At 34.7% G+C, this 15,698-nt stretch overlaps 2 protein-coding genes across 6 annotated transcripts; one reads left to right on the plus strand and one right to left on the minus strand.

Moving 5' to 3' along the window:
* Positions 1–2,280: 2,280 nt before the first annotated feature.
* Positions 2,281–9,012, plus strand: ctbs (chitobiase, di-N-acetyl-). Of its 5 annotated transcripts, none has more exons than XM_067388518.1 (8): positions 2,281–2,508; positions 5,322–5,460; positions 6,048–6,256; positions 6,347–6,518; positions 6,598–6,695; positions 7,115–7,198; positions 7,630–7,791; positions 7,958–9,011. In XM_067388518.1, exons 1-8 carry the CDS (start codon positions 2,392–2,394, stop codon positions 8,171–8,173), a joined length of 1,197 nt encoding a protein of 398 aa, XP_067244619.1. In that variant the 5' UTR covers positions 2,281–2,391; the 3' UTR covers positions 8,174–9,011. The 5 variants fall into 5 exon arrangements, with proteins under 5 accessions (XP_067244619.1, XP_067244622.1, XP_067244621.1 ...); XM_067388520.1 differs by having other exon boundaries at positions 2,317–2,436; positions 7,958–9,012; XM_067388522.1 differs by lacking the exon at positions 2,281–2,508 and adding an exon at positions 2,524–2,635 and having other exon boundaries at positions 7,958–9,012.
* Positions 8,969–15,092, minus strand: spata1 (spermatogenesis associated 1). The gene is made up of 12 exons (XM_067387553.1): positions 15,008–15,092; positions 14,666–14,822; positions 13,882–13,999; positions 13,531–13,584; positions 13,127–13,436; positions 11,713–11,848; positions 11,538–11,592; positions 11,134–11,230; positions 10,935–11,060; positions 9,398–9,582; positions 9,184–9,282; positions 8,969–9,100 (listed from the first exon to the last, which is right to left on the minus strand). The coding sequence occupies exons 1-12, from the start codon at positions 15,090–15,092 to the stop codon at positions 9,029–9,031; spliced, it is 1,494 nt and encodes a 497-aa protein (XP_067243654.1). The 3' UTR covers positions 8,969–9,028.
* Between the last annotated feature and the right edge of the window lie 606 nt (positions 15,093–15,698).

Raw genomic sequence — 15,698 nt, forward strand, 5'->3', positions numbered from 1 at the left:
AGTTGCAGTCTTTTCAGTGTTCATTTGTCTGGTCACATTTACGTATAACAGTTGTGTATTTTGTTTTATTATATTTTGTTTTGTATTACCTTCTGAGTGGATTATTAAAGATGTTATTCCTGATCTTCATTTTCATCGTGTGCTCCTTATTCCTGATCTTCATCTTCATCGTGTGCTCCTTGCAACTATTGGTGACAATGTGGTTGTTGTCTAAAATTGATGGGTGGAACTTTAAAATGTGGTTAGGCTTAATGAATCTCAGTTTATTCACTTACACTACACTCTAAAAAAAATGTGCTATATAGCACTAAAATTGGTTCTTGGCGTGTAATCATAGGGGAACCACTTTTGGTGCTATGTAGAACCCATAAGAGGTGCCATATTGCATTTTATTTAAACAAAAATGGTGCTAAACAGCACCAACAGTGGTTCTTTGGCTTGTAAAGAACCTTTAAAGAGGCTTAACAGGTTCTTTGTATGGCATTGGGGCTATATACCACCTCAGTCATCCCAAAGAACCACTGAAGCATGAAGATTTCGTGCTATACAGCACTTATAGTGGTTCCCCTATGATTATGAGCCAAAGAACCACTTTTAGTACTATATAGCACCATTTTTTTTTGAGTGTATAACATATCAACAAAGAATAGGCCTACACAAAAAGTCAATACCGGAATCATGTATGCATAGTGCAGAACTTTCAAACTCGACATTGTATTAAATTCTTATGAGTCTGATCTTATCTAACTGACGTGAACGATCTCTTCATGAATCAAACTGAATCATTCTGAACAGTTCTCGAGTCTGCTGAGCTGACTTGTTTAAATGGTCCGATTAGTAATGAGTGGAGAAACGAGTGAGTTAACTAAACCATGATGTAAGGAATGCTGTTTCCAGGTCAGGCCTCTACTCAATTGAGAATACTGTCTCATCAAACATTTATAAGCACTATTTATTCATATCACACATTTAAGCTGAGCTTTTAGAAAACTCACACACATCCATTCATCATAAAAGCAATCCATCATTAATAAAGGCCTTCTGAAGCAAAGCAATGCATTTTTGTAAGAAAAATATCCATATTTATAACTTTATAAACTATAATCACTGGCTTCCGGTAATGGCTGTACATGTGTCTAATTCCAGCAGAAGAGTAACATCTGACCTAACCTATTGACATAGGATGTACGAGTTGGATAAGCTTAGGTGAGAGTAGACGCCTCTCGTGGCTCAAACAAATAGCCTGGGCAACTCAAGCTCCTTTTATATCTGACATTTCTCTTTAAAAATTCTAATTTTAGACTTATAATTCATGACTGGTGTTTTGTTTTGCACTAATCCCTGCATCTCATTCCTCAATATACATCATGCATAGGGTCAGAAGTCACTCTTCCGCCAGAACTGGACTTGCGTACGGAAGCCCGTGATTATAGTTTATAAAGTTATAAATATTAATATTTTTCTTACAAAAACCAATTACTTTGCTTCAAAAGGCCTTTATTTACCCCCTGGAGTCGTATATCTAGTCTTGACCCATTGCGAAGACTGCTTGGGGAAATCTTTCGTCATTGCGCAAAATTCCAGATATGGGTTCATATTGAAATGACTGGATTTCGTCTGCAAAAATTTGCTGAAAAAAAAAAACAAAAAAAAAAAAACAGTAAATGTGACAGCACTTTTATAGTTAAAACCATTGAATTAAAACGGGTAACTTTTTAGTATGGGGTACACATATTCACTACTATTGACTTTTCCCTCAATAAACTCCTAATTTACTGCATATTAACAGTAAGGTAGCCTAGTTGTTGTAGTGATTAAGTTCAGGTATTTGGTAGAATTAATGTATGTAGAATATTGTCATGCAGAATAAGGCATTAATATGTGCTTTATAAGGAGGCTACTAATAATCAGCCTATAAGCAGGCTAATAAGCAACTAGTTAAAAAAAAAGTGATCATTGTTCCCTACTGAAGTGTTACCAAAAATTTAACAGTTTTATTAATATGGCTTTATTTAATAATAATAATTTAACAATAGCCTATGATTTAATGATATCATCAGCTTAGAATATAGCGTTGCATTTAGACGGTAAGAGATAAACAATATTCAAAAAAGTCACAACTAGAATTATCTATAAAACGATAAAAATCGTCTATTTATCCCGTTACATTTCATGTCATGGGAATCGTGTTATCGAATCAGACCAATGAAAACAGTCCAATAGACAGTTTACCCCGCCCCCTTTGTGACTCAGTGTCTCATGTATTTCTCATCTATCACTTTCATTTCTTTGGTGTCACATGTTAGTACTGTTTCTCTCTGTTTTGATGTGCAGACAGAAGTGATGATTTTCATTACAGTGTTTTAACATATATTTTAGCGTCAACAAACAATGTGGATTTCTGTGTCACTCTTCGTGCTGACTTTGTCCGTACAGGTGTGGTCCAACGTTTGTCCTTGTGCACGGGAGGAACTCTGTCAACCCATTCGATTCGAACCGGCGTTTGAGGTACAATGCCTGGCTCACACTACAGGAATTTTAGGCAGATTTATGCCCGATTTTCCCCTCCCGAGAATCGGAGAAAAAATCTTGTCGAGGATATTGATCGGCTCCGATGTTCGCCGCAGATTATCTGGTAATGTGAGGCGTTCACAGATCGAATCTTGCACCTCCCGATCTGCTCTCACACAAATAGGGGCCGCCGCGATCATATCAAACATGTTTGATATTTAGGATTTTAAATCGGGAAGATTACGTCAGTTCTTTAACAACAGCCAATGAGAGAAGTGAATGAGAGCACATTTAAAATTGCGACCGCGAAACCAGCTGCTGTATGAATCCGTTGGACAGCGGAGATAGCAGAACGGTGCATTGAAGTGTTGCAACAACACAACTTCTTGAATAACGCGTCTTCAAAAAACATGACACAACCGTACAGACAAAGAGAAAAGCTGAGGAGAAATCACTATGGTTTTGAACATACCGGGTGAGTGTAGATAGCTGCTAGCAAATGTAAACATACCTTTTTATCTCAGTGACGAATATTATTTACATCCGCTTTCCAATGAAATCACGCGAGGCTCTTCTGGGTATGATAATCTTAACAATATCCTGTAGTGTGTGCTGCGCTACAAATTTGAAATGCATGTTTGAGATTTGTGAGAATAAAATCTGTGAAGATTCTCCTTATATGTGTGCTGCAACCAGATTTCATATTCGGTTAGGATTTAAAAACTCCTCTAGTGTGAGCTCGGCTTAAGTGACAGTCATTATGGACCCATCCAGGGATCAGCTGATACCGTCGAACTATGTGATGTCGAAAACGGAAACTTTAAAATGTCTGAAATGTATTGATAGCGAAATATTAAACTATGTGGCATTTGCAAACAAAATATGCCAGATCATTTTTCAAAACAAGTTTACTCACTGAGTCTTGAAATAATAATATTTATAAAATGATTGCCGAAATGAGTACAAATACATATGAATAAAACAATTAAATAAAAATTCTGTATCTTATATCACAAATCAATCATGTTTCTATTACATTAAGTAGGCTATCCTTTTCAACAGCTCACAGCTTTTCAATTGTTCTGTATTGACGCTAGCGAGTCATAAAAAATCTTCAAATCAGTGGAAAATAGTCTACCATTTGGTACAGTCGATATACATTTTGCTTTATGTATATGATATTTCCCTAATAGAATAAGACGTTTAATTATATTATCAATTTCCAATAAACCAGTATCACAATCCATAAACAAGACCATTACATCAGTTATAGTGACAAACTTTTTTTTTTTTTAGTTTAGTTTATTTGAACATGTAAATAAATATATATATGTATATACAAACATGCATACATATATAAAATATATGTATAACATATATAAATTAAAATAGCAGCTGAATTTAAATCATATACTTCTCAACACAATCTTCCAAAATTATTATAGAAATTCCCATGTTCAAAAAGGAGTAGGAAGAAGTTTGTAACAAACTTTTCAAGTCCTACCCCATTTCTCTATTTTTATCCTTTAGTTAAATACAAAACAATTTGATACTTGTAAAACAAGTCAAAAAGAAACAAAGAAACTTGGGACCAGAATAATTTGGTATAATTACAACTGAAGAATAAGTGTACAATTGTTTCTGTTTCTTCTTTACAAAAACTACATAATGGCGAAAACCCTTCTTTAAATTTACTAATAAAATTGTTACATGGATAGTATCTGTTTATTATTTTAAAGTGAGTTTCTTTGACTTTATTAGGAATTACATATTTATTTATATCTGACCACAGATTCTGAAAAACAAGGGAGTGATAATCCTGTTTCCATTTCACCAATGCCTTAGGTGAAGCACTTTTTTCTTTGGTTAATATTCTTCTGATATACATATTATTAGATTAATTTGTATCCCTAATGGAAAGGCCGTCAACAGTCAGAGAAGGAAGAGAACCAATTTACAGGATTATACATCTTTTAATTTTTTATAAGATAGAGTAGTTTCAATGAGATACAATGAATGAGTTTTAAATATTCTTTAAAATATACATTTGTCCCAAGATAATTAACAAAGTCATTATAATTATATAAGTCACCTGACTGATTTATCAAGTCTGTAACAAAAATTAAGCCTTTGTTAAACCAATCATTCCAAAAAAAGGTTTTGTTTTTGAAAAAATATATATTGATTATTCCAAATTACACAGGAATGGGGAGAGAAATTATGTTTGTAGACTAATTTCCAGGCATTCAAAGCTTGTTTGTGAAAATTAGACAACTTAATTGGGGGTTTAGTGCATGTAAAATCACAGGTAAGTAGAAAATTAAGACCACCACATTCTTTGAAAATTAAATTGGGAATAAAGAACCATGGAAAGTTATTTTCACAAAGACAGTGCTTGATCCAATTAATTTTAAATACATTATTGATAGTGTCAAAATCTAAAACATTTAGCCCTCCTTCTGATAGACTTCTGATTATGGTTTTCAAAAAAACTTAACTGCTGTATTTTTTTACTTTTCCATTTTGTTTGAGCTCAGTCACTCACTACCTAATCATGACCGATTACTGCTGCATTAGGTTTTATTCAGAATTTGATAAATAACTGAATTGAAAAGAATAAATTATAACCACAACCACATTAAATTTAAGTTTAAACATTTTTTTGTTTGTTTTTTGTAAAAGACATTGTTTAGAACATTGTATTGTGTGATAAAGACAACAATCTCTTATTAAAAAACAAACAAACAAACAAACAAAAAAAAAACACTTTATTCTAGAAAGCTGCCTAACACAAAAATGATCTTTTTCAGGTTTTTGTATTTGATGTTGGGAAAAAGGCTTGGAAGTTTTATGACTGGACTAAAGTGACAACAGTTGCAGCTTTTGGACAATATGATGCTGAACTCATGTGTTACGCTCACTCTAAAGGAGCTCGATTGGTCCTGAAAGGTAGGGTTCGGCTGGACATATATCAAAGTTTTCAATCTTTTATAAGCATGATGTAACCTGCATTTCAAATCAAACAAGATTTTTACATTTTCTCAAAAACATGTTGCACTTTTCCTGGCAAAATCCACTACCACAATGCTGGGGTACTGTGGATTATTGCCAGGGCTTTGCTAGTTGTTGCAGTTTTATAGGCTGCTCTCTTTGATTGCTTATTGCCTCAATTCAAAACAGCCACCCACTATTATTTAAAATATTCTAGTCTGTAGATATGGCCTGGGTCCTTCCTTCAGTGTAAGTCTCTGGGATTATTTGAACTTTTTTGTTCTTTTATGCCTAAATCAAAACCCTTAAAAATATTAAGACACCTATTCTCAGCTAGCCAAATGATTTGGGATATCATTCTTTGCCTTTAGCAGAAAGGGTGCAAGGCAATATATGTGGCAAAGTTCAGTACTTAAGGTTGGGGGTTTCTTTAAATCACTAACCCGAAGTATGAGAAATAGTAACAGTGACTTGATCATTGATCAATTTTACATTCTTCCATTAAGTTGTTTTATTATGTTTGATGGATGAAATATTCTTTACAGGAGATGTGCCACTCCCAGATATTGTGGATCCTGTAAATAGGACAGCTTGGGTCCAGGCAAAGGTCAAGCTGGCAAAGATTCAGTTCATGGATGGAATAAACATAGACGTTGAGCAGGCGGTGGAGACCGGTTCCCCTGAATACTATGCTTTGACAGCCCTGGTCAAGGAAACCACTGAAAGTTTTCACACAGAGATCCCAGGCTCTCAGGTAAAACAGCATATCGCAGGAAATGATGTCATGTAGCATGTAGGCACTTTCAAAAGCCCTCACATACAGTCTTTTTATCGTTAATCATAGGTATCATTTGATGTGGCTTGGTCACCCAAATGCACCGATAAGCGTTGCTATGACTACCTTGCCATTGCCGATTCATGCGATCTCTTGTTTGTTATGTCCTATGATGAGCAAAGCCAGATCTGGGAGGATTGTATAGCCATGGCCAATGCCCCCTTCAATCAGACATTGACAGGTAAGTGATTTATTTTATTTATTAAGTTTTCATATTTCCATTTCAAAATGCACACCTAATGATCAATACATCAATACAGCCTATGATCAATACATCAGCATGAACATTGACCCAAATAAACTTGTGATGGGTGTTCCATGGTATGGTTATGACTACAGCTGCCTAAATTTCTCAAAGGTAAGAAATTATTTTTCAATATTTTCAGTACTTTATTGAAAATTACATGCAACTTTTCGATATGGAAGAAAGTGTGAAATGCAATGCAATAAACTAATAAATATGTCAAACTATACTATATAACTATACTTGGAGAGTCAAACACTGCTCAGCTTGTTGTGCTTGGATTGACCAGAGAGGTTATATTTTCTCTATGAGTAGCCACTGGGATTTGCATATCACTTCTCATTGATATGTATTGTTATGTAGATTATGACACTATTTGATGAGAACTGAACTGAGCTGTATGATGACATTTCTACTGAGCTCCTTTATAGCCGAATTGAGCTAATTTAATAATTGTTGATCTTTTCAATGGAACTGAATCAACACTGAACTGACCATCAACAATCTGAACAATGAATTTCTTTTCATTTTAGAGCTGCTTTACAGCCGAAACTCTGTTTGCATCATTTAATAATTATTTCCCATTATTGTTATCAGATGCGTTCACAGATTTAATGGCAAGTCACCTTTATTTTTTTATAGCGCTTTATACAATACAGCTTGGCCTATTTTTTGATGGCCAAGATTTCAGCCTATTCACATAATACATCATAATACAATAGTTTATTTGTTTGCTTTCAATTTAAAATGTTTTACACATAAACAATTGACTTAAAGTGGACAAAAATAAGGAATTGACTATGATCCTAAACTGACCCTTGCCTAAACACAAATACACATCCATACAGAGGAGTAATAACACTGACATTTTTTGAAGTATTTATATAGTAAATTGTTATAGAAATGTTGTTATACTTATAAGTACAACAATAACTTTAATGTTATTAATGTTATGTAGATTATGATGAGTTGGGTAGACAGTAGAATAGAGAAGTTATAATTGCTTTAACTTATATTCTGTTTGGCACTCTCTTTGTTATTCTAACAGGATGGAATATGTACAATTCCAAAAGTGCCATTCAGAGGGGCTCCATGTAGTGATGCATCCGGCAAACAAATTCCATACAGCATCATGATGAAACAGATCAACAGCTCAATATCAGGAAGACTGTGGGATGAAAACCAGCGAGCTCCATATTATAATTACAAGGTACAGTATTAATTCTAAATGTCTTATCACAATATTTACTGTATACAATAAATACACCTTTACAAACAAAATGCAATTTCAGTGATCAGTTGTTTATTCATCTTAGTGCAAGGGATATTGAGTTTATATGAGGCAATGTATTTTAGACAGACATGTTATATTACAGGACACAGAAGGCAGGGTCCATCAGGTGTGGTATGATGACCCAGAAAGCATTGCTCTGAAAGCTGCCTATGTGGCACAGCATGGTCTGAAAGGAATCGGAATGTGGAATGGAAATCTCTTGGACTACAGCAGTGATCCAATCGCCCAGCAACAGACTGTGGACATGTGGAACGCCCTTATACCCAATGAACACAGGAAGTCTGCTGCTGTCTCATAGGATTCTGTTTTTTTTTTTTTTTGGTCAATATTCACATAAAATCTGAATGACAGAAGTAGTGCTTACCATAAATATTTGTCATATTTATGATTTTTATTGTTTTATTATAAACCAAATAAATGGCACATTACTTGTCAGCAACCCTACTAAAAGCTTACATTTAATTGAACTTTAATTGACATTGGCACATTTATTACATGTAATCATTTGCATGAACATAATTTACCTAATTCAATACTGCACATCATGATTCCAAATCAGCATAAAATCAAGCAATATGTTTGTTTTTCTTGACAGCTCATTTCTCTGTGAGACTTTTTTATGGTCATTTTTACAAATTATAAAAATAATGATTTTTGTTGTTAATATGTTAAAGATGAAGTGTGTCATTTTTTGGGAATTTGTAACCCATCTTAATGTCTGCAATCAATTATAAGTCAGACATTCATAGGTTGGTTTCCCCAAAATGTGTAAAAACTGTGATGCTTTCAAACCATTGCTGTACATCCAGAGCTCAACCATCTCTTTAGCCAATCACTGGAGGACAGAGGAAGTGTTGGGGAAACTCATTATTTTTCTAAGTACATTTGGTGACGTTAATGGTGCAGAAATTACAAAATTATTTTTTAAACAGCCAGACTAAATCCAGGAAGCAGATTTACACATTACTCAAATTCCAAAACAATATCTGTCAAATCTCTTAAATACTATCTTTTGTGCTTTGTGTAAATGTAAGAAGTCGTTTATACATAATTTCATCATTTTTAGTGAAAGCTGAATCACAACTTTTGTCCACAAAGAAATCTAATTTCTAAGAAATCTAATGTTAAGCACATAGGTGTATTCTGTGTTTCCTTAAAACTGAGCTCTCTTTTGCATCAGTTCTGCTCTCAGGGATGGTAGTTCTGTGGCAGCTTGCTTTCTCAACTAGACAAATAAAGATAAATAAATAAATAAAATGTAGAAAGTAACAACAGAATTAACCAGGCCATGTCTGTTTGGTACAGTACCTTGATCTCTGTAGCCAGTTTCATTTTAGCATCACCCACATTTTTCCTTAGATTATCAATTTCACTGCTCTCTGTCATAATCTGGATTATCAACTCATTCTGTAAGTGCAAAGCACAATGTTTTTGATCAAAATATTAAATTAAGAAAGAAACAGCAGTTTTTTCCCTGTCAAGGAGTTCTACAAATTAAAAAAAAAAAAAAAAAAAAAACTACCTTCAACTTTGTGCTTGATTGTTTCCTTGCTTGCATTCGTCGTTTTGCACCATCTCTGGCTTGAAGTTGTTGTAGCATTTGACTGTAGAAGGTGTGTAGTTCTAGTTGTACACTCTTAAGTGTGTCCTCCAGAAGTGTTGTTGCCTTCTTAGTGTCAAAATATTGCCTCTTCCACCTGTCGCGTGCTTCAGAGGCAAAAAAAAAAAAAAAAAAAAAATCATTCATACACCCTAACCTCACTTAACACCCATTTCACAAACATGAAATCTGATAGATTTAAAAGAAACTATAATCCTAAAATATCTTATATGAAGACAGACAGATAAGATAAGATTAAATATTTAACATATTTTGGTTTGACAATAACAAACATTTGGTTTGACATTTTGTTGATTATAACAAAATGTTCAGATATTAAGCAGACAGTCTACTAATACTCTGACTGGTAGTTGACATGTAGTTGCAAAGCTACTTCTAGTAGAATTATAAAGTAGACTATCAAAATAAAGTGTTGTTGACTGTCCAGCTCTCGGAATCAAAGTTTTAGTTTTTAAAGATTATATTCTTTGCATAATATTGACATATATGTGCAATTATAATGCCACAAAATGCCCAATTAAATCTGCACTAAAGCCTGCTAGTGATGTTTATGATGATGTAACAGATGATTCACAACATGCAATAATGTATAATTTCCCCCAATTCTGATGGATATAGAAAAATGGTTTTCCCACCATCCCATCATTGGTTTGTTTCCAGCTTCCCCTGTCATCCCATCAGATGACCTTTTAATTATTAATTACTAAACATCCTAGATGATCCTTTCGAACTCTGGAACAGTGCTTCATGAGCAGATGAATCAAAAGTAGAACATTTTCTAAAGTAGAACATTTTTTAAAGACAGATTATGTTTGTTGAAAACTCTTGCATTTCATTAGAAGAACTTCACAGCAATAGACAAGCACATTGATGGTAGTGTGATGGTTTGGGGATGTTTCAAAACAATCTCAGGACAATTTGTAACTACTTTATGCTTGGTGAATAATTTAGTATGAATTTGTAGCTACATCTTATTCATACCTTTTTACCATTCATACCATCTGCTTACGCCCCACTGATGGTTAAGTTTAAGTGTGGTGAGAGGTGAACCTTTTTTTCTTATAAATGATATGTTTTCTTCTGAATCGCATATTCATATGAAATTTCCACCTCATAAAATAGTTACATTTTCTCATGAGATCATATTGGATGTTTTGCTGCATTAGGATGCCTTTTCATCTTTGAAAGAACTGTGAATTTAGCTCTGGTTTACAGAATTCTTTGAAGAACGTTAGCCATCTGTCTGTGAACCGAAGCTGAGCAGAAAGACAATGATCCGTCTACCAGAATGGTTAAAACCTACAAAAATTTAGGGTTTATAAGTGCCTAGTCAAAGTCCAGACTTCAGCCCCAGACTTAAGCCCCACTGAAATGCCCTGTCAGGTCCACAAAAGTACATATGGGAAGTGTACATGTGTAATTGTAGAGGTCATTATACCTTGGTTCCTGCGATGTCTGTTAAGAGCTAAAAGCTCTCTACCCTTTTTCAAAAGCTCTTGCCTTGTTTGTTCAAGCTCCTTCCTTTGCTCTTTGAGTAGCTTGAGTTCCATTATCAGCTCATTGTCTAAAAGCATAAAATTTTGAATACAGTATTCAAGAACAAAAACATTTGTTAGTCACTGCTAATATTATCTTACTAGTCGTAGTTTGTTGTGTATAACGTTCCAGGGAACAGACAGACAGTGGAGAACTGCTCTCTGCTGGGAGTGGAGAGGTTGGTCTACTCATAAGAACCTGTGAAAACATATAAAATCCACACTAAAAGCTTCTCACAACAATGTCCAGAACACACTGTTCAACCGCCAGCTGCGTGAGGAATTTTACTCAGCCAATAAACCACATGGTGTCTTAATGAGGGTATGTTACTTCCTGTTTTGTCTGGACGATCTCTACTAAACCCTCAGAAACTCTCCAAGGGGTTGTGGGTCTGGGTGAAATTCTGAAACTACAACACTGTATTCTGTACAATATTTGAATGACTTGAAAGATGCTCTAATGGATTTATCAAATGTAACATGAGACCAATAAGATTATGCCTTACCATATCATCTGTTTTTTCTTCACTTGATTTCAGTGTCAGAGAACTATTGAATTTCCTAGATGTATAAAATAGGGTAACTTAGGCAACTAAAGCTAATCCTTTTCATATTTATTATCAATAAATAGTTAATTATTAAGTCTTTTCACAATGGCAGAAGCCAAAAAAATCAGTTTACCTTGCCAGTCCATGGGAATCCCCAAATGCCTCGGGTGCTCCAGAGTTTCTGTTGTTTCTTTTAAAACAATGTTCCTTTTTTGCAGTTGTATTCATTTCTACTTGAAATGCGCCACCCTGTTTAGTAAGATGTCTGTCTGCATTGAACATAAATGAATAACCTGACATAAATACCCAATATTGTTGTAATTAGTATTTAAGTAAAAATACAATTGTTTAGTCACAATCTCATTGCAATTCGTAACTATGTTTTATGTTTATGTGAATTGGTGGCTTTGTATGAATTTGTACAATCTCATTTGTACGTTTTCGTACAATCTGCTTATGCCCCATGTGATGGTATGAGGTGGACTTCATGCTTCCTTTTTAAATAATCATATGTTTTTGTACAATTCATGTCTTCACGAATTAATACAAAATCGCCACCTCATAACATAGTGAAGTTCTCCTGTGAGATCAGGTTGGTAATTTGCACTTCACATGAATGATCATTATAAACGATCATTATAAAAATGTGTAAAAAATTTTACATGTCTCCTTTACTGGACACAGCAATTCAGCTTAGGCCATAGAGTATTTAGCTAATCATCAGATGAGTTTGGGTAGACAGTAGGGTTGCAATAGCCTTTGGTAAGTTCTTACTTAAATTGGAATGTAAACCCACGCTAGATGCTAACTTAGTACTTTATTCGGCTGCACCATTTGTTCTTAAGGCAGAACGTAGTTAAGTAAAATACTCTAGTAAAGTAAAATAAAGGGGTAAAATAATGCATAGTCACATAATATGACATTTATCCAATCTGCATATGCGATGGACATCAGTAATGTTTATCTTTGGAAGGCTCCTTCGAACGCATTTCGAGTAAAACAGTTTTATATTTAATTATTGATGCAATTCAATCAATCTACTACTTTGTTCAAACCGTTAACTCCTGGTCTGAGACTTATGTTTCAACTAAGTTTTAAGGTGCAATCCAAAAATATTTAGTAGTGTGTAAGTTTTAACTTAGGGGTTGTTTACACAACACTATTTAAAAAACATTTTTTGTGGTTCATTTAGTGGACAATGGTGCTTTGGGACCTGAAAATGCAAAGTGCGGGTTTTAAAGTACAAGTTTTTGAAAACGATACTATTATCATCTCTGTGTAAACTACAAAAATGCAAATTTGTTGTGATGTCATGCACGTGTATTAGTGTTCAATAGATGCGTAGTGTGTCTTTACAAAGTGACAGCATCAACTGCTGGCTTGGCATGCGTAATTCAGCGTTTTTAGTATTTTTTCTGGTCTGCACGCAAAACTTTTAAAAAATGCAAAGGGCTGAGAGGCAAAGTTTTAACTTACACACAGATGGTGTAACCATCCCTAGGTGTAGTTAGTTATAAAGAGTGCATCTGTTCTTAGTGTTTTCATACCAGGCTGTTTGTTTACAGGTTCCATCTGATCTTGTGAACTGTATGTTAGCTGAGGAGTGTCAGTGAATTCTGCGTCTACATCACTCTTGTTCTCCTCTGAATCCTGCATTAGGACAGATTGCTGAGGCCCTTTATTGATTGAGGGAAATTTAATAGGCTCTTTTATCTTTCCAGGTGCACATGATGGTCTTGGCAAATCGTGACTGTGATGGTCTGTGTAGCTTAATAAAGTATCAGGGGTTAGAGAGCTGGAGCAAAGGCCACTGTCATTCTCTACCACGGGTAAAAGGTAGAGCTCAGGAAAAGGAGCCTAATGGGGGCATGGAAAGAAGACAGAAACCACACATTAATCGGTTGATTACAACAAATAAAACTAAGACTCACTTTATATCATGAGTACTTACAAATGGTGGAGTGAACGATTTTACTGTCAGTTCTCCCTCTTGTCTGAATTTAACCTGAGGTCAAATGACAGGAGTGTTGAAAGTTTATTTTAGCTTTACATTTGCTTCTCAATAGTAATTATACATCTGTATATATTCATAGGTCACATTTTGCAATTGTATTGAGAGTGAAGTATTGTATTTTTGTCCTGTGTTCTATGTACTTTCAAACTTTTAACCAGCACCATTATCATCCTTACACTTTGTGCTTGATGCGGTGTACTGTAAATAAGTCCAACCTCTGGTTACATTAATTTTAGGTTACTTTCATTCATTTATTTCATTAATTATACTGACATGGTAGCTACTCACCAGTGCCAAACTTCTGCCAACGCATTTTAAAAAAACATATCTCTCTGTGATCCTGTCCAGCCCAAGAAAGGATCCAAGATCAGATCTGAGATCAGACAGACTCACATCTGAATCCACTCTGAAACAAAAAGCACTGATATCAGACAGACTCACAACAATGAATAAACTGAGTAGGGGAGATCAGCACTTGGTTACAATTATTATAATCTCTTTATTTGTGTATCAAAATCATTTAATTGGAAATATTAAACAATACTAACCATATAGTTTAGAGCTTAGTTGTCACTTAGTTATCTCAGAAACTATAAAATTTAGAGTCAAAATTACACAAATTCTTGATTTTTGGGTATTTATTATTAATATTAATTTTTTTCCAGCAGTGATTTTTTTTTTAAATGTTACTTTCAAACACATGTTCAGCATTGTCTTTAATTAGAACATTTGTGAATTTGGTCCTGCAATTGAAAACACAGACAATACAGACAAGAATCAAAATTTGATGGTGGGAGATTTTAACAGAAGCTGAACTTTTTTTTCTCTCTCTCCATAAATATCGGGTCAAGGTAGGTTGTCACACATGGTTTAGGCCTATATTATTCTCGACATTTTATGCAGATTAAAATAATGATTTGGTAATTTGGTATGTTGCCGTTACGTTTTTGCTGTTTAATGACTAGAGTTTATTTTGTGGTCAAGAGAAATTACATACAGCCTATATTTACAAATGTAAAACTTGACACCTAGCCGACGTAGCCGCAGACTCCCAGTAGACAAAATAACTGACCTGATAAATCCAGCTGAGATGAAAGTGTCCACAGCTTGAGCTGAAACTTTATTCAACCTCCGATCAAACTGATCATCAGGTACAAAAAACACATGCAGCTCCACATGCTTAATTAAAAATAAAACAAAAATAGTATAAAATCGCACACTACAGAAAACTACATGCACGTGGAATTAGTTGCTAAATTTACATAAATCATACAGTCTAATGTTATTTAGAACATACCTCTGTGGTTTCAGTCCGCTTGCCAGTAAACCCGCTCATGGTCACCTTATGATGATTTCATTGAGTGTATGGTGTGTGAAGTGCTAAGTAACGGTATCTCGAGTAATCAAACAGTACCAGGGTGAACAGAACACTCATAAAACCCCCAGAGCTTCAGTGACCGTGCAGGACATTGTGTGAACGCCCCCATACATGTGAACATGTTTAGCGGGGTTTAATGAGTGTTCTGTTCAGTGTTCACTCGTTATACCCATCCGAAACAAAAATAATTATTATAGTAAATTAAAAAGTTTTATATTAAAAAATATTTGTATTTTTATTATTTTTAATTATAGTAGACGGAACTTTATATCACTCGTCTTATATCGTCTGCAGGTTATACTGTTACACCACTAGTTGGCGACAAGTGACTGCCAGAATGTATTGGTGTGATTTTACAGATAGGCTACTCGATGAGAATAATATTGGTAAGTGAGAAGTGAAGGCAAAGTATAGTAACCCGTACTCAGAATTTGTCCTCTGCATTTAACCCTTCCAAGTTAGTGCAAACACATTAGGAGTAGTGAACACACACACGCACGGAGCAGTGTGCATCCCTTTTGCTGTGGCACCTGGGGAGCGATTGGGGGTTAGGTGCCTTGCTCAAAGGCACCTCAATCATTTTCTATCGGTATTGAGAATTGATCCCGTAACCAGTCTGACTCTCTTATCCATTAGGCCATGACTGCCCCTATGGCTTAAGAGTGCCCTGAAAGGCTAATTGCATAAAAATGGGAGGGAAAAAAGTGAAATAAAGACGTATATATGG

This window comes from Chanodichthys erythropterus, chromosome 6 (genome assembly GCF_024489055.1).
Source record: "Chanodichthys erythropterus isolate Z2021 chromosome 6, ASM2448905v1, whole genome shotgun sequence".
Taxonomy (NCBI): Eukaryota; Metazoa; Chordata; class Actinopteri; order Cypriniformes; family Xenocyprididae; genus Chanodichthys; species Chanodichthys erythropterus.